The sequence below is a fragment of the Camarhynchus parvulus genome, chromosome 2 (assembly GCF_901933205.1).
Source record: "Camarhynchus parvulus chromosome 2, STF_HiC, whole genome shotgun sequence".
NCBI lineage: Eukaryota > Metazoa > Chordata > Aves > Passeriformes > Thraupidae > Camarhynchus > Camarhynchus parvulus.
Window position 1 is genome coordinate 9,449,867 of NC_044572.1, and position 20,560 is coordinate 9,470,426.

Here is a 20,560-nt window from a genome sequence, read left to right on the forward strand (position 1 = left end):
CTGTGAATTCTGTGTGTGTGATTCTGTGAATTCTGTGTGTGTGATTCTGTGTGATTCTGTGTGTGTGAACTGCCCAGTGTCCAGCAGCACCCCCAGGTCTGTCAGGCAAATGTCAGAAAACACAAGACCCTTCCACAAAAGGATGTCCTTCTTTATACACACACATATACATGTGCATATATGTATCTATATGGGGTTATTTGTAGGATCTTAATGATGCGTCTATGTTTTTAAAAAGGTCATAAAACCCCTGAGAAGCACAATGAAGAACAAGACACTGTGTGCAACTTATGACTATACTACTACTACTACACTACTACTACCACTACTACTACTACTACTACTACTACTACTACTACTACTACTAAATAGTAATAGTAAATGCTAAAGTATTTCAAGGCAAATGCTTCTTTTAGGACAAACCAGATTTTCATACTAGTAAAGATAAAAAAGAAGTATGAAGAAATATTTTAAACTGAGTATTTTAACATGCAAGTCTATTTGTTAAATTACCTGATATAGAAAAAATACTACTCTCACTTTTGGAAAAAATAGAATACTTTTTTTTCACATTATATGCCTTTTTATATGTTGTCCAGTCAGTAACTGCCTGACTATTCTGTTCAGTGCACAGCACACAAAATACAAGTCACCTCTTCAGGCTGCTCATGTGCACACACAGATACAGAGATACACACACAAAATCCTGAAGCAGCAAACTGCACTTGTCTTCTTCCCATTTTTATATCATACATATTTCATTAAGCTTCATGCAGAGTGTCTTCTGATTTATGGTAATTGTCAACAAAAGCAAAAAATGACGACAATTTTAACCCTGCAGTACTGAGGATTTAACTGGGATAAAATTAAAATGTTTAGGGGGAAAAAACCCCCCACAACACCCTAAACCATTGGGAGCTTGACCCTTGAGATGTTGTCAATTTTTTATTTAATATTAGTGTGTTTGTTGTCTGTAGAAGCAGATGCCAGCAGCAACATCTGATGTACCAGACACCTCCAGTGTTATCCCAGCATGCTCATGGCCTGGAGGACTTGGAGTAAGACTAATTTCCATATCAAACCCAATTTAGATGAAACATCTTGGTTAAAAAAAAAAAAAAAAAAAAAAGAAAAAGAAAAAAAAAAGCCAGTGCATCAATAGCCCCTTGATTAGATTTTCATCTCCTGAGCAGACAAATATGAATATTTATTACCATGAATGCAGATTTCCCTCTTTCCATTGCTCTGATCTTGAATATTACCCACTGCTAATTTTTATGAAAATTTGGGCAACATAATGTTTTCACATAAACTGACAGTTCTTGAGATAATCCCATTATTGTTTGGTGGGAAATGACAGTTTCCGCTTATTCATGTGTTAACGAGGGATTAAATATTGTTTTTCATCACCATAATCTAAGATGGACTGGAAATTAAAATTCAAACATTGTGCATTAGCAGAGCTTTGAGGACCAGAATTTGTTTGCATTCACTTAGTAAAGATCTGTAAATTAACAGTTTAACAATCAAGTGAAAGCCATATCATAAAAGCAGCATTAACATTTGTAAAATGAAGTCATTACTCTACCTGCTAAAGGTAAAGAACCAGACAGACAGACAGCTTGCAGAATGCCATCCCTTTGGGAGAGCAGAGTGCACAGAGAGCTGTTGTGGTTTCTGGGCATTCCTGGACTGGGTCACTTTTCTGTGGCACAGAATGATGTCCCTTTGCCTTGGCACAGGTACTCCCACTCACACTCTCGATGTGCTCAGCTCACAGTGCAAAGTCCCTCTCTGGCACATCTCTCCAAGCACTAAAAGCAGCCACAGAGACCCCGGAGCTGTTTCCAGGCACGAGCTGTGCTCACGCCCTCCCCAGGTCTTGCTGTGCAGCTCACAGACACATTTAATTCCTCACTGAAATGGGTGCTTTGAGGGAACTGCACTGTTCCAGTTCTCTCCTTATCTATCTGTTATCTCCTCAATGCTTGTGTCTAATGCCCAGTAATGCAAATCACAGACACTTACATGTTCCAAAGTGAAAACACAGACCTTGCTGTAGTTCAGGAGCCGCTTGCATTGTTGTTTCTACAGAAACTTTGAGTTAGTAATTCAGTGAAGTATGTTTGCATTCTTATTACAAAAAAAACCCCAACATTTCCCTTTGATACCAGTCAAAGTGCACACAAAACTAAATTATGCTTAGTCAAAGCAACTCCAACATTTTTCTTAACTAGATCTTAAAACTATCTCATCAGGATAAATCTGCTGATTAATGCAAAAAAGAAACAAAACCAAGCTCCAACAAACTAATTTAATAGGAATCATCACATTTAAATTTAGAAATGTGTTATAAGGTTTCTGACAAAAATTTGCTTCAATATATATAACAGATTAAGCCTTGCATTCTGAAGGAGTTTGAAGGGATGGACACTACAGCCATGTTGCCTTTGAGGGTGGAAACTTAGTGATGTACAGGTGCAAAGCAGTTCTGAGAAGGATGAATACAAGTGTGCTACCAGGCTTTCCCAGAAAGCAAAGATCTTAAATTTTACCTAAAGCTTAGTACTAAAAAACCTATAATAAATGACACAATTCTTTTAACCCCCAGCTGAAGTTTTAATTTTATTATTTTTAAACATGCCTTTACACCCATGCTCCAAAGGTGACCACACTGAAACTGCCTGCTGTGAATGGTCCCTGGCCAGGATCTTGCTTAGGTGGAGAAGCAAACAGCCCAAGAGCCCTTACTGGCACAAGACACAATGTGACTGACAACAAGTTGGCAGTGCAGACAAATGTGGGACCATGACAGGCTCTGGGTCCTGTTCCTGTTCATTTTACCAGCTCTGGGCCTTTGGTGTCAAGGATTCCTATAGGAAAGCTGGATGTCTCAAGAGCTTGAATCTTAGAACCAGACCCTTGTTCTCCTATGCGTTCAGACACAGAGCAAAGGTCCTGACAAAGGTCTTTCCATGCTGACCTGTGTGGGTACATTTCCAGCCCAGGGTCTGCTAGAGAGGGGGCTGAGAGACTGGAATCTGCCACTTCTTCCTCTCCTTAAATAGCTAAATATGTGTTTGAGATTGCTTGAAATCCACGTGCTCCTGCCGGGATCAAGCTCCTATATGTGGAGATGGAAGAATCTCCCTTTTCTACAATTTCTGACCACCTAGATCCCCCAAACTTCAGACACTTTAAAAGAATTTAATCTGCAGCCTCCCCAGCTGACCCCTTACACCACCCAAGATTTTGTTTTCCTTTGAGTCATAATAACCTGGCTGCTGGTAGAAGGAGATTGCTGGATTTCATGAATCAGTAAGATACCTAGTACAAATAATCATGTTCTCCTATTTAAAGATTCTCTATTAATATATTGAGTGCAGGCTGCCAAATCACAGTTAAGGTGAATAATAACATTGATTCTTAAACAGAATTACCCTGCAGTTTGTTCCATGTAGCCAATGCTAGTATCTAAATCTCTTCTCTCTGCAGATTTATAAGGGTTTGTAAGGGAAACTCTGCTTTAAAAACAATGGCATGACACAGCCTAAACCCAAGATAAATCCTTAAAACAAACACATGCTACTTTTTAACCAGTACAATGTTAAAAAAAGACAAAAAGGAACAACACTGGTAGATGCATAAGTTCCTGAAGCCACAAGGCAAACTGTATCTTGTTTCATTTTACATGATACTGAATAAAAATTGAATTGCTGTAGTTGCCATGGCAACTGCCACATCACTTGGCACTTCTGCTCCTTTAAATCACACAGTGCTACTGTAAAGGAACTCATGAACCAATGTGACACTTGAATACTTGTGCTTTATATACTGTTTCAGGAGGAAAACATAAATCAATATAGACTGATAGTTGTCTCTGAAAATCAGGTTTGCTGTATTTTTCTTTACATTATAATCTCCTCATTTCCTTGTCGTGTTCTTTAAAAATTTGTAAAGAAGATGGAGGGCGTTGTCACAATCAGAGCACAAGAAAAGAAATTACTACTGACACATGATTTCCAAACTGAAGCTGTGACCTGTCATTCAGATGTCAAAATACCTCTGCTATGCAATATTCAAATCAAATACAGGGGATAAACATTGGAACTTTGCCCCTCCACAACCAGAGACGGTGTGATATGTGACAGAAGACAGTCTCAGGAGCATCCAGGCATCTCTTTAACTCTAAACTTAGCAGCAGCTTAAAAGGAATAACAATGTACTTAAAGCTAAGCGTATTCTAAATGTTTGTAGAACTGGGGCTGTGACTTATATTGTCTTAGTATGCTCTGTATATAACATGCAGTAGCAGAAAATAATTGACAAAATAATGTGGTAAAATGATACACACATTTGTGCTGCATATTTTTTGTTTTTAAACATTTAACACTTTTATTAACACCCTGGATGCAATTTACTTGAAAAGCAGCCCTCTAGTGGGCTATGTACTGTAATGAATAGTTAATAAATAGCATTAACATTATATCTAAATATTAGCTAGAATGCATTTTTCAAAAGCATACAAGGTCTTAAATAAATGAGCCATAGATCATCATTCTCTTTGGAGAAATTTAATGTTCTGTTTAGCTTTATTCCTAAAATTTCTTGAAGTGTTACTTCTAAATGCTACTGTGTGACTAACTTCTGATTAGCATAACTTTACTATTCATGTGTACTTACAAACTGCAATAGTGAGATATTATTCACTGTTAGTAAAATTTCACATAAGTAGTACATTTCTAGTAGAATTCTATGGAAAATATAATCTACTAATTTTAAAGGTTACATAGCTTTAGAATTTGTAATTTGTGTGTGTGGGATAATGTAAGTCTTTCTCATTATGCCTTCACCCAGAATATATCAAGGATTGTACTCCTAAAAGCTTTTTATTTAATATAATTGCTCTTATTTCTATATATAAATTTGCATGCCTTAAGGCAAAGAACCCCTCAGTGACCTGATCCATGGCTTGCCCACAGCAACTCGTGGCTCCAAACACTGCCCCTCCTGGAAATGTTCGTCTGCTGATCAACACAGCCACAGTGATCAGCAAGAGCCAACAACAAGAGCTGCCTGTGGGAACTCCAGTCTCACATAACAGGAAAAAAGAAACTTGTTGATCTCTAAGCCATGGGGTTTGTAAGAAAACTTGCTGAAGGCAGGCATGGGTAAAAAGCCCTCCCTGGGGTCCTCTGGTCTAAGAACACTTCCCCTGCAGTGCAGAGGTGTTTGCCCTCACATGTGCCTGTGCCTGGCTTCAGCCTAATCAGTTCTGGTAAAAGAAGGGTGGGTTTCAGTCGAAGATGAAAAACTTAGCTGTGTCTTGAGATAAAACTTGAGTATTTGTACATGCCCAGCTGCTGTTCATACACCATGGTCAGTGTCAGACCTACCTCATCCAAGTGATCTTGGGTACAGCACCCCTTCCAGTCCCGGGTATCCCTGGGCAGTGCCTGCTCCAGGTCAGCAGCACTTGGCTTGCCAAGGTGTTGCTGTAACAGAGACAGCTGAAGTAGATCCCAGGCTGATTTGGTCTTTCTAACCCAAAAGCCAGCAATTAGCACTTTACCCAGCAGTCAAAGATCAGAAAAAAGGTTTACACCTTATTCTTCAACAACTGAAAATGATTTGTCATGTTCTGCACTCCAATTTTTTTAATGGATTTCCAATCCAATATCATTCTAGGTGAAATCTGGATGCATAGGGACAAAATCTGGCAACATTAAGGAAGGTAAGAAGCTAGAAACATGCCTCAGAAGCCTGTACATCACTGGAAAGTCTGTCTTATCATGTCCTCTAGCTTCACTAGAATTTTTAAACACAGATTTCTTTATTGTAGTAACATCACTTTATGCAACATCAACATAATTCTACACCTATCAAAATATCTATAAATGAGAATATCCTGAAACATGTCAAAATATCACTGCTCTATTTTAGGACATCTAGAGGTATGGTGAAGCATTCATTTTTATATTTTGAGTTATTTCCATTTGCTTTAGAAAACTGTTCTAATTTTTATGTCTGCCGTATGAGAGCCATGATTCAAATCCTACAAATAAAGTTATGATTCCAATGATTAGTTTCTTCTGTGCATTCTTACTGGGAAATTGAAAGAGGTAATTTAATATAACTTATTCTGAAGTGGGTGCTGTTTTGTCAGTTCAAGACAGGAACAGTGCCATTCCCTGGGTTTGTTTCAGGCCTCATTAACTGATTATTCAAATCACAGACTCTTATACCCCAAAACTGGATTACACTTTCTTGAGCCACTGGAGAGCCTGACTTGTTATTCAGAAACTGTGGTTGAAAACAAATTGCAGCCAAAAGCTGAATAAACATTTATTCATGTCACAGTAATTCTGCTCACAGCCAACCTGAGCATGGAATTGAACTTAAAAACTACTGTGTTCCTGTAATAACTCAAGGATGCTTATGTGAAGAGATAGAAGTAGTTCCTAAAGTTCATCCCAAGTTCCTAAATGATGCTGAAGGGATACCTGACACGGTGACCCCTGCGCAGGGCTGTGGCTCATGGTGTTTGCTGAGCTCCTTGGGCTGGAGAGAAACTCCTGGGAACAAATCCAGTTGCAATAAAGTTTGTGTGGTACTGGGGCTTGTGCTGCTGCTGATTCCTGAACTCAGGAGGAGTCAGGTGGAGCTGTGCAGCTGCTAAGGAGGCTTTCCCTTCAGGGGAGACAAAGAGATCCCCAAGATCTTGCAGGAGTGCTCAGCCATTCAAAGCAACAAGTTCAGCTCAAGTAGTGGTTCACATCAAGTTGGAGCAGAGGAGAACAGAGTTATGGGTCCTGCTTAAACGCTGTTTAGCTCTTCAGTTTTTCCCAGTATTGTGTCTTTCATGGTATTATGCAAATAGACATCTAAATAACACAACACATACAGTCACACCCTCATAGACACAGCTGAACAGCTGAAGATGACCTCAGGACTTCAGAGATTTATTTCATGTGCAGGAGATCAAAAGAAAATACCTCAAAGCTTCATTGTATCTGAATAAACAAGAAGGTGTGACATGCTCATGGAGGATTTGTCTGGCACAAACATGCATGACAATGAGACCAACAAATCTCACATGGATACTGTAGTGGAGTTCTACTGGTGTTTTTAGTTTTAGTTTTTTCCAGCTCCTGTTATAGGTGCTGGAAAACTGCAAATAAAAAGGAAACATCTTGGCAAATATAATTCTAGAGGTAATACTACAGCAATGCACAGATCCTCAGGATTACAAGCTCAGCACGGTTTTCTCTACAGCAGAGTTATTCTGGTTTTCTGGAATAATCGCCTTCTTGCAAACAAGATAAAATAAGATAAAATAATTCTCATTTTCAGAATTATGCACATAATATCAAACTCTTATCTAACCCTCTGGATCCCTGTACTGTTGAATATTCTGTTACAAATGTTCTATATTGAGGTGGATGTATGGTCGAAATACTGGTAAAATCTGTTCTGTAATGGCCTGAAAGAAACTCTGCTTGCCCAGAGTCCAGACAGTGCTTTGCATTTTATCATTCATATTTTCCCCTGAAATGTACAAAATTTTTAAGTCAACATCCTGAAACATGAGCAGCTTCTGAAGTCCCAGCTTAGGAACTCATTTTTAATCCAGCTAAAGCAGAGCCTACCCTCCACTGACACAACACAGCTAACTCAGGCCTAGCTGAGAGAATCACAAGCTGTGGAAATCTTTTACATGACATAAAGATGATGAACTGGATTGCAGCTGTGGTAGACTCCAGGCCCATGTTGTTAATGACTATATAGCACATGTTTATGCAGTGACATAAAAGCAATTCATCAGCTCTCCCTGGACTTGAGTGAATGGCTCAGTAAGCTTGGTGTGAATTTCATAGTTTGTTGTTGCTTTTGAAATGTTTTTTCTTGAGATAGGGGAAAGAAAGTGATAGATTGAGGAGATCTGAGAAGCATTTCTCATCTCCACAGAGGAAGAGACAGTTTCCTTCCAGCACAGCCAAGGCCTGGGAAGTCACTAGTGTCCACACATTCCTTACTGAGACACAAATCCTGTTATCATAGATCGACACCTAAAACAGACTCCACTGTCCAGAGCCACACATGAATTACTGCTGAGCTTAGGAGAGCTCCTGCATTTGTTTGGACAGTGGCTCCATTTGCCACCACCATCTGGGCCATATTCTCTTGAGGTATTTCAGATATGAAAATTGCCTTGCAAAATCAATCCTTTTTATTTTACAGGCCTGCATATGAAATTATATGTTCATTAAGTTTGTCATGCATCTCACCTGTTGTCCAAACAAAAAGGCCATTTCTCATTCTCTACTGAAGTTTTCCTAAGTACTTTTGATTAGAGCATCTTGACTTTGATTTACTGTCACCATTACATATAATTCCATTCCTAATTCCAGTGTGAAGTAAAAGGAAACCTTATTCAACATGAAGCTCTTCCATTATCTTTAAATACATACTTTCTATTATTTCAATAATAATTATTCACCAGAGTGAATAAAACACAAACTGCAAAACTGGATTACCATAGTTAAATCTGACCTGAAATAGCCTAAATCTGATACTGTATCAACAGAAAAAAAGCTTGGTTACAGCACTCTTCTATTTTTCATTTATGTGAGACCACAGAAATGTATTCATTATGTACACAGTCATATCTGATAAGACTTAGAAAGGAGAATGTACACAGCTGGGAGAATTCACACCTAAAAAATTACATAAGCAGCTGAATAAATGTTCTTCCATCACCTTACTTGGTCCAAACCACTTGGTTCTTTCTCTGCTGATCTTCCTCTTTCAGATATAACCTGGGTTATATTTAGGCCAAAAGGCCTGCTCCGCTTGGGTTAATAAGTTTTCACTTTTTGCCTTCTAATAATGCATATTTGGTAGAGTGTAAAGCACAAAATTCTGCCAAAATCTTCATTAATCCAAGTTGTATCAGTGTTTTTTTATAAAAAAAGTTACGACAGCATAAATATATGGAAGGTGAGTTCTACAGTGACTTTTTCTAAACCAAGCACAAAAGTCAGGCTGGTGAGGTCTCTGGCCTAAGAACTCTTCAATTTTTCATGCTCTGTTAGCTGGTCTTAGAATCTAGGAAATTCTTAAAGTTATAGCTCCAGCACATCCCTTATCTAACCATGGTTACAGCAATGTTATTGCTACAATGGACATTAATCATACATTTAGCAGGTGAAAACTTCCTGCATTCCAGCTATCCAAATGGGAATTTTTCCTCCATTGACCACATATAATACAAAAACTGATTTAATAGTAAGCATCTGAAGTGGGTTTTCATTCTCCAGCTGATTTTGCAGCAGACTGGAATCCATTCAATGACAGGAATTGGACAAAATACATGGAGGTATTTTATTAGTGAGGATGAGTCCCATTGGGTAAAATTATAGTGAGTCTGGCTTCCCCATCCTGTACCCCAATCCTGGTTCTCCTGCTATTAAACAGAAACCAGAGGCTGCAGACAGCACAACCACAAACTTCAGCCTGGCCTGAAGTCAGGACACAGCCTGAGGTGCACAGCCATGCCCTGGGATATTCTTCCCACTTTCTAAGGCTATGCACCCATAAGAAACATTCCTAGATAAATCAGTTAAGGAGAGATGATGGCTTTCATCTCCTGATGATTTCACCTGTCTTTGTTTCCAGTTCCAATTTTCTCAGTTTTGGCCCTCAGCATCACAGCAGGTCTCAGTGTTATTACCCCCCCAAGACCAAGTCTTTCAGTAATGTGAATGAAGTTGCACAGTGAACCTCACAAATCTCATCAAGCTAAGTTCTTAGGCATGAACTGATAAAAATCTGAAATATAAACCCCAAAAATTGGTAAAGAAAGAAAACAACCTATTCCTTGAGTATATTAGAAGTTAGTAATTCATTATTTTTAATACTGAGAATAATGCAATCATGAGAAAAAGACATTTGCCAAGCCCTGTGAGCATTCACCACTAGCAAAATTACTTAAATGAAAAGGAAAAAAAAAAGAGATAACTGTGTACACAAAATTAGCACGAGAATTAGCAATCAACTGTAGTTCACACAAGGTTCTTAGCAGATAGCATCATGTTTATTAATAAATGATGAACTGCTTAGTGGAGTTTTTGCTTAGTGATATCACTATAATAACAGACACATGTTTTATTTATGTTTCAAGTTACATCCAAAATAAGTGAGACATTCAGATGTGAGATTCTCTCTAATATCTAAAGATTCTTTATCCCAAATTTAAACTTCCACTGTTCTAGATGAGATAGCACTCCATCAAAACCAAGGGGAATAATATGACGACTTCAGTCACTGTGCTCATCTTTGGGGATTTTTTTCCTGTGATACAACAAAGCAAAAACTGCATTTCTTAAAGCTGGCTGCACTTTCCTCATAAGGATGGTATTTTTTTTCTCTGTGGGATACAGTGCTATTTGTGCAGCAGATTGTATTTTGACAGATGCAACTGTATCATAAAAAGGCCCTTAGCACCATGAGACTGGTAGCTCACAAACATTCATGAGCTCCAGAATTTCTTTAAAAATCCCAATAACGAAAATATTTTTGAGAATGTAAAATGCCCGAAAGCCACTTACCTCCCCCACACCAGTCTGCAGAATCTTCAGTCCAGTTGTTTTTTCAAGCCTCTCTTTGTTTAGGGCTGTAAGGAAAAATGAAGATTGAGAGAGTTAAAGGACAGCTGGAATATGTATGATTTTACAGCATTTCCAACCAACCTTCTTTGCTTCATCAATATATTCACGACAGTTGCCACCTATTCCATCTATGGAATATCTTTCCCTGATAGCTCTGCTATTCAGTTTTTTTGAATGCATATTTATGCTATTAATTGCTCATTATTATGTGAAAAAGAAAGCCAAGCTAATTCTATTTTCCACAATATTACACACATTTAACACAGATAAACAATTTGTTTGGAAAGTTCTTTTCTGAGGATACTTCCCACTTGCTTGCATTGAAGAGCAGAGCAGTAATTTACCATGAGAACAGCACTGTCACTGTGTAGCACTTTTCACAACAGGCACAGACTCTTATCTCACAGGTAAAATAAAGAATTTATTTCACACCACCAGGATGCAATGCAAATTTTTTTAGGTTTTTCTCTTTATCAGCATCTATATCACTAAAAGCATTAAAAACTAAAATAAAGCAACCCAGCATAAAGCAGTTAAATAAAGGTAACAATCACTAAGACTACAATGTTATTTGCAACCCAAACAAGCTCAGGGCATGGGCTTGAGCACTGCTGTACAATAACTCATTCTCTTAAATCTATGGTCTGATATGTTTTGGCCTGTGACTGTCAGCAGCCTCAAAAAACAGTGTTCAACCACATTTCTGGGAACAGCACAAGAATGAGATTATTCCTAGCTGGGTGTATGGGTACTGCCATCCCATTCTGGATGGGGAGATTTTAACCTTCTAGATGCAAATTCTGTCAGTTGGACTTGTGGCCAAAACCCAGGCACCTGGCTTGATTTATTTATGAGTAGCAATGAAGCCTTGCAGCCTTGTTAACCTCTCCCTTCCTTTAGCTGCCTGTAATCCAAGTGAGTCATCTGGGTTCTCTCTGCTGTCTTTGGAAAGGGATGCACATTTAATGTGGTGAGTCACCCCACACATCTTACACATATCTGCAGGCACCTACCTCTTCTTTGATTATGAACAAAATTTGATAGAGGCAGCTTCTCAATTTTGGTTGCCTGAAGCAAACCTTCCAATGAGAAAAGTCAAGAAGTGCTAGGAACATACTGCACACTGTAAATTTACATGAAGATACTTAAGGGAATTAACTCTTTCTTTTTATTTGTGAAAAATTCCCTTTAATTGTTGCCATTTGAAACATTTAAAACAGCTCAGATTTCAGCAGACATTTCTTGGAAGATTATTCTGAGCTGATACTTTATTGAGCTTGTCCAAAGTGCAACACAAATGAGTCACATTTATTCCAGAGGTAAGTCAGATCATTAGGCTCCATCTCACCACTTATGGAAAGATTTTTGTGAGAGTTTTTACATGCAAAGACTCATGAAGTTACACCTCTAGCAATTCTAACACAGAAAAACTTTTCTGACTGCCTTCTGCAAGGGGTGAATATTGCCCTCAATTCAAACAAAGAAGAAATCTCTGTGCACATTTTAGACACAGACACTTTTATTTTTGCATCTTTTTAATATGCTGATTAAGCAGAGAGGAACCTAGAGTCCCGAGCTGAGAAAGCTTAAATGCATGTTTTGCTGAATGACAACCTAAAACCTGCATACAATACTCAAATACTTAACACCTCTGCCATGCTTTAGACATTCACAAACATATTTATTCCACACAGAGCCAAAGGGACCATGGGAAGGCAAGTTGACAGAAACATGAAATTTGAGACCACATTTTGCAGTGTTGTTTATCTTCTGCAGAACCATTTTCCAAAAAAATAAGTAAATCTTTGAAAAGATATGCCATGCTACCATATTTACCATCTTGCACCCAGAAAACACATTAAAGGCAGATTTCTATCAAGTGCAAAAATTGAAGATTTATAAAATGAGAAAGTTCCACAGCCTCCTTCACAGAAACTGAATGGTCCAACAAAGGATTCTTTGGCAGCTTAGGGTAAAGAAAACTGCACAGCAGAGTGGCTGCAAAATAAATGGCTATAAGTAAACAACAAAGCTTAAATCCCACTGTGTAATTTCTTACCACATGAACAGTTAATAGAAAATATTGGGTTTGCTGAATCGCTGAATTTTATAATTACTATTACAGATTTGACCTCCTTTTCACTGGTTTCCTGCAGACATTAATTATTGAAGCTTTTATATTAAAAAACAACAACAAAAAAGGTTTATTTAATAGCCCTGCTTTCCCCCTTGATATTGGCTGAAACACAAAGGACAGGTCTGACAGCCATGCTAACAGAAACCCTGCCAAAATTAGGAGGCATGGAAGGCACGAGGTGCTATTGATTAAATCATAACCGGAAAATGGTCAAGCCCAGCCTCTGTCAGACTGTGGAGAGAGACACGGCCGACAGTCTCAGGCGTGTACAGCAGAGGATTTTAGCTAACCTTGAACTCCACAAGCTGCCCAGGAAGGTCAAGAAATTCTGTCAAAAATGGTGCTGAAGCTGAAGCAGCAACCACGTATCAAGCAGCTGCTTCCAGCTGTGGAATGGTGAATACAAGCACTTAACCTTTTCTATGCAGGACTATAATGGAGAACTTAAGACATAGTCAATACAGATAGTGGTGGAAGAAGTGGTGGGAAAATGTATTCAGATATCAAGAACAAGCTACTGATTCTCTGAAAATTGGCCCAAATTTTTGAAAATATTTGAGTGTACTAACTGCTAGCTTTTATTCAAATACCAGTATACAGCAGCTGATGTTTCAGTTGCAAATTTTATTGCGACTGAAATTATTGAAAGTCGAAATTACAGTTCTGGGTAACATGGTATATTGGACATTTCATCAGTTATTTTTTATGGTCACAATTTAAAGTCCTATAATACTAATGTAGAACTGACAAACTCATCAGCAAAGAGGCATAATAAAAACAGCTATTCATATTAAGAAAAAAAAAAGAAAAAGAAAAAATACCCCAAGCAAATCCCCCTCAAACCAGTTAGCAACACAAAAAATCCATTTTTTAATCTTCCATTGAAACAAAAACAGCTTCCAAACACACAAAAACAGAGGCCTTTAAATTAAATTCACTAGATGAAGGATATGCAAATTACCTGAAGAAGCGGAGCCCTATAATGTTCTCAAAATTCTGCAATAGCCTATTTAATTAGTATTTCAATTTATCAGAATAATTCTTTGCACTTGACAATTTATGCAGTATTCCATATAATTAAGCACGTAGCTACAGCGGAATAATTTTGCCTACTCTCTGTATACCAGTTATTTTAACCTGAAAGAATCTGTGGAAGTCTCTTCTGTGATCTAAATTACAATGGGGACAACTTAATGGCTTTGCTCTATTAGAGAGCATGATGAGGGTGTCACTGAGTGTTTAAGGGTAAGGATTGTCACTGCTCAGTCTTCACCAACCTGAGGGAGGTCTGATGTGTTTTCTGAGGGCAAACGTTTATTTCTTTAGCAAAGTTATCTGTCAGTGGCACAGTCAGGAATTTGAGTGCGTAGGTTTGGCAGGTTTAACCTCAGAGCCCATCAGTTATTAGAAGGAGCAAGTTATGGAGGGCTCTGAGCAGAGCTCCAGTCTCATTACTGCACTTCTGGAAGGAGGTTTTTTTATCAAGCAGGCTGCCAAGCACAGCTGCACCCTCCAGCTGACTCATGGGACCACAGACTGGCACGAGTGGGGGAAAGGGAACCAGGTTCAGTAGGGTTTCAGCAGGAAGCCTCCCCAGTTTGTCTACCAGGCTGTTGCAGGATTTACCTGCCCCAAAGAAGAAACCACCCCTAAATATGAAAAATGTTTCTGGGCAGATGGCATCACTCACAAGGAAAACTTGATTTTTGGTGTGTATCTGACTTTGAGTGTGTTTTGTATTTAATTGAATATAGGGTAAAAAGGACTTATGGGCATATGATTCCCCTGTCCTCTATCATCTGCCCATTTTAGAATGAGCCAATTCATGCTCTAGACTCACTAACTATATTGACTGGTCCTCCAGTCAATAAACTGAGGGCAACTAATTCAGATTTACTGTAGGCTGTCAAATGAATTCTATAACCACTGTTTTCTTCCCATGAGCTTCTTGCAAAGTTCCTTTCAAAGAGCCAGCCACATTTAGAAGAATTTCATTTATTTTCCTCTCTGAGGAAAAGAGGAAGGGAATTCCAGAGAGATGGTGCTTATTACAGTTTTTAGCTTTTTAACAAGTATCTCTAAGACAAGCAAATGTTACATTTATTTACATAAAGTTGGACTTTTCTTTCTCCTCCCCTACAAGAAACCCTTGAATATTTGGAAAGCTTCTTCATAGCATGGTTCAGAGAGACTGCCTTTGTCTTTGGCAGGGCCACCCACTGTGCCATGCATCTACACAGCAAGTCAAAAGCACAACATGGAATATTCAAATTACATCAGCTCAGAACAAGAATGACCAAATCAAGTGGCCAGATAAAATGAGAAGAAAGGTGCCTGTTTTACAATGCAATTATTCAGGAACTAGTACACAAGCTGCAGCAGGAGGTATTTTGTCCTCCAATCTTTACAGGGTGATGGCACGAGATAGCTGCTTCATTTGTAATTTCTATTTAACTGGCAGCCCGGCCTGGAATGGAAATGGTTGCAGAAAAGTCAAAGCCACGTCTCTGTGCTAGCAACAGCCTGCTAAATACTATGTCATATTCAATTTTCAAGTCATTTTTCAAGCGATTTTAATTAGATATTGTTTCAATCTCATGTGCATTAATTTAATTTCTGATATCAACATTTCAGCTTTCAATCTGTTCAGATGCAGTACCTTGCTGCCTGGAGTAATTTAAAATATTGTTTGCATCTCCAGCAATTTTGAGAGCACACATCCTTTACAACCTGCTCTAGCCAATAAAACCAGCAGATGGAAATTCAGACCATGCTCACCACTCCCTGTGCACCTTTGCGTTCTCACAGATTTTGGTGCAAGACAGCTAAATCTCCATGCTCACAATCAAGGAATTTCCTATCTCTTTGTATTTAGTTCTCTACAAAAAATACACACAAAATGCCTTTGTCAGGGAAATAGCAACACTGTGTATTTCCCTAAGAGGGAAATGGGGCCATACTTGAATATCTGTCAAGAGTTGTATATTTTTTAAGGTTATTCATTGAAACAATGTCACTTTCCCCACTCTAACCATCTACCTCTTACACCCATGGCCAGGTAATATTCAAGGATAGAGTAGCAACGATTTTATACAGCAGGACCTCAGGTATCTATGTCTTTGCATAGATTAGGGATGCATTTTAAACACATTCTTTCTGCATGACTGCTTGTATTGACTTATTTCCACTTCTTCAATAAATAACTGCTCAATTGTATGTCTTCCTTTGACTTTCCTTTAAAATGAGCACACTGCTATTTTAACATCTGATCTTTAAATTGTAGTAAAGGAGTTTTTTTTATTTCTCTGGAGTATTTTTTTGGCTTCGTGATGGGATCCATCTCTATGAACTTTACTGTCTCAACTAAGAAGTCAATCAAATTCCCTGCCTTTTCAAGAGAAGTAAATAGATATCATCAGAGATTTACTTATCCCATCCTGAAATAGGTATAGTTTATTTTATATATATATATATATATATATATGCCCGGAAAGGTCTGCTGCATCAACCAATCCTATTTTTTTTTGTTTCCACAGGCATTTCCTTGTAAGAAACACAAGTACACAACTTCCAAAATACTTCAGCAGTAAAACATTTCAACAGACAATGCCATGGCTACAGAGAGAGATTTTTAAGGTGTGGTGTAAGGATGATTCTGTTTCTGAAGAACGAACAAACCCAGTTTATATGAATTAGAACTGTAGAAATGAAAAACCTTTATCTATCCTAAATACTTCTTTTTGGCAGAACTTCAGCAACCCATTATCAAAAATATTCTTTTAAATAATATGAGCAGATTGGTGTCCATCAAAATAAGAGTTTTGAGTAATAACAAAAATAACCATGCTCTGGATATGTATTTTTTGTTATATGTTGTATATATGCATACATGTGTAGATATATGTATATATATATTGTTATATGTTGTATATGCTTTAGAAACACAAAAAATATTTTAATGAGTGCTTAACAGTGACAATTTTTAACACTACTGGCCATTTTAACAGTGACAATTCAATGCTGCACATTACTTGACAGAGTGCAATGCATGTAATGTATAACAACTCGCTTGCATACTTAAAACACATCCATTATTTATAGCAAAAGTTGTACCAATTCAGCCAGTGTTAGCAGAAAATGAAAAAAAGAAGTGTCATTCCACTTTTCACATCAAAATTTGTTCACATAAATATTCCTTGACAAGTATCAGCTCTGAACAGAAAATTCAGATGAAACAACCTGCAGGGGTTGAGTTGGAACTGGAGCTGGTTCAGGTAGACCAAGGTGTGACTACCACTGCAGTGCTTCTCTGCAGAGTTATTTCTGGGTGATTGCTAATGATAAACTATTAATAAACCATTAATTGCCATTTCAAAGTCTCCCTTAGCTTAATGTCAAAGTTCACCATCATATGTCCAACCTTCACATTTGAAAACCAGAAAACAAGATTTGTGGTCCGAGGGGACGGGCAGGCAAAAAAAAACACCTGGGCCTTTCTTGGCCCTTCCCATGCAGTACACTCTTGGCCTCCTCACCTTCACCATACTGTGAAAAGCAACAGTCCATAAGACAAGCTTAAGGCTACAGCTTTTTTTCCTTTTAAATAGAAAAGTTTTTGGAATAACAAAATAAAGGAACAGGCTTTCTGCCTTGTTTTATTTATAGTCAAGAATTCAACAGATTGCTTTAATTTTCTTGGGCTGAAAATACTAACAAAAAAAATCAAGCAGATAACAGCAGTAACTCAGCTTTTCAAGAGTAGCTAATATTCTAGCTTTGAATCTGCTTTTTCCTTCTATTTGAATAGTCTCTCTTTCCATGTAACTCATTTTGATCTCTCAGGATATCCATTGCATCTCCTCTTTGTGATTACTTATTTTTAAATAAGCAGAAAGAACCACTGAAGTCATCCAGAGGTTGATCCTTATGGTTGTAGCTTTGTAGAAATTCAGGAAACCCTGTTACCTGAAACTTAACTGACCTTCTGTGATTTCTTTAGAATAGATGATGTGTTACTGGGGCAAAGGAAAGGACCAAACCATCTCTCCAGAAGTCTACAAGATACTTTTTCTAGAGTTTCCATTATTTTAACACAAAAGAAACAGACAGACCCAGGAAAATAAATCCAAGAATAGTTGCTGCATTTTTGAAGAAGCAAACCACGCCTCCCCTAGGGTGTACCTGGAAAGTACACTGACCCTCTTTCAAATACATAATATTTTAAAATACTCATATTAGCATCTAATCATTATTCTTCATGTTTGTTATGCTCTACTTTTTTATCATTCTCCAGCTTGCATCATTTTGAGTCAGCCTGAAACAGTAATAAATGTATTAATTATTCTTACACTTAAAATTTGTCAAAATCTTTGGATGGACACTGTGGTGCATTTGCGCTGGTTTATAAAAGATTCAACGGACACTACCACTAATTCTCAGCATGCCAAATGTTATTTTTAATAAATACACATTCAAGAACTGTCATTTTTTTCCCAGTCATTTCCTCAGTTAATAAAACAGCACCCTGTAGGTTCATTTCTTTAATGATCCAAAACACAACTTCGAGACACGTTATTTGTTATTCATCTACGACTACACTTAATGTCATCCTCGTGGCACAAATGTAACAAGACTGAGTCATAAAAGCATTAGCAATATTTCAACTGACTGGCTCACTAAATCATGAATAGCACTGCTAATGCACAAGGTCATTCACTAACAAAATCTATTTGCTGTGCCTCAGAATAAAATGAAAATATTTATTACCAAGCATGCCACTAGTAACAAGAGTCACAATAAAGCTTTCAGATGAGAGTGAATAGGGACAATGTTAACTTGCCCATTGTTTCTCAGAACAGTTTTTCATAATTCTGCTTTCATGAAAATTCTGGAGGCTACTTAACTACATTTAGAAGGAATTCTTGAAAATCAGCAAGAATGGAAAAACCCTTATATTTCAGAAATACAAGCCAAATATTTTTTGAAGAATATAAATTTAATCATGTCATAAAAATCCATTATTTTTATCCTTGGGTGGGTGAAGTGCAAAATAAAGAAGATAAATGCTTGCCTACAGAGATAACTGTGTCCTAAATGCATTTACAGGATTTGAATGTGCCTGTGTCTGCAGGTATGCACATTTGATGGGAATGAGGAGAAGGATATAACAGGAAGGATCTGAGTGTGTGAAGGATGGCTGCTTTGCAGTACTCAAAATATTATGATTATTACAACCTCCCCTACAAAGCTTTTCATGGCCAGAATCACTGTGCCAAAGGCACTGTGCAAACATGCTACTAAAAGGTGGTTCCTGTGCAAAAGAGCTTCTACCTACCAAACAAGTGGCGACAGTAATTGGTGGCAGAGAGGTAGAGATAACAAGGAATGGATATTAGGCAAGAGAACAGCAGAATGCCAAAGCTGTCTCCATCCACACAACATTCTTTCTCTTATTTTTTGGCATGGGAAGTGATGTGTTCAGCTAAGTCTTATAAATCCTTTAAAAGCTGCAGCACTTTCACCATTTCACTGTTAGAGGCAGAAGAGACTTATTGGCAGGGTTTAAAATAAGGAGGAATGGTGGGAAAGGACACTCTGATCAGCTCTCCCAGAAGTGCGAGAAGCAAAGGCAAAGCTTTCCCATTCTGTAAACGGTGTGATGGAGAGGTGTCTCCTTTATGGTACATTTAACCCAATGCTCCTTGCAATGAGTTTCTGCTGGCAACATCTCTCCTCTTTCTTCCTCTATGGAAACATTTTTTAGGACATCCCTTCAAAGGGTAGAAAAGGCTGCCTGGGCTGTGCAAGTCCCCATGATGACAGTTCCATCTGAGCAGGTTAAAAATCCAATTATAAACTTCTCATTGGGCAAAATGCTGTTCTGTGTCCCAGACCTGTGTGCTTTGTGTGAGAATCCTACATCTCAAAAGCAAAGCATTATGCCATGCTGCATTTCTAAAAAGAAATCATAAGCAACGGCAGAAATATTCCAGCTAAAGAAGAAGGGTGAATTGACAGTGAGAGGCTGTGGACTAATGTTGTGAATCAGGAGTCTGCCCTGCTGATGAAACTGTCCATCAAAATGCCAGCTACGCCCTCTTATGAGTAGCCCCTTATCCTTTGTATTTTCAAAAAGTGCATCATTAGCAAAAAATCCATTATTTAAACTAGTTGAGCCTACTTGGTAAATTTTGACTGACATGGTTTAGAGAGTGACCACAGGAGCAGTTCCACCAGCCAACACACAACAGCAGTAACCTCTCTCAAGGGTATGATAACCCCTTTCATTGGCACTGATACATTCAGAAGGAGACATTGGCCCACAGCCTTTATAAGACTGTCAGACTTATATGGATTATGCAATTTAACACATAGGAATCATTACTGCATACAATTTTCGAGAAATGTAAATGTAATGCCTATCTGCTTTATGCATACATGGGCACAGGTCACTATTAGAGTGCCAGCAATTTCAAGCCATTTCTGTATGCTATTTTCAGAAAAAAAAATTAGCACAATAGCATTCTTATGGAGTGAAAATCTATAGGAGAGTTAAAAGCTCAGTGAAACATTTTCTGACTTCTGTCTGACTGCTGTGTTTGTCAGGCAGACATTGTCCCACCAAGAAGGCTGTAAAGTACCCCTAAGACTGTGAATAAAGCCATGATTTCTCCTCCCTGACACTGTGGCCATAGCACAGATTTGTTTCTAGGGTTTCCCCGTCATGGAAATATATGGAAGATAGCCTTAAAAG

General features: G+C 38.0%; 1 protein-coding gene across 2 annotated transcripts in view; it reads right to left on the reverse strand.

The window, feature by feature from the left end:
* The window catches only part of PTPRN2 (protein tyrosine phosphatase receptor type N2), a 636,599-nt gene that overhangs the window by 225,991 nt on the left and 390,048 nt on the right, over positions 1–20,560 (reverse strand). For both annotated transcript variants that reach the window (XM_030971071.1, XM_030971072.1), the window contains one exon: positions 10,611–10,675. In XM_030971071.1, coding sequence (XP_030826931.1) covers positions 10,611–10,675 — 65 coding nt within the window. The remainder of the gene's footprint in view (positions 1–10,610; positions 10,676–20,560) is intronic.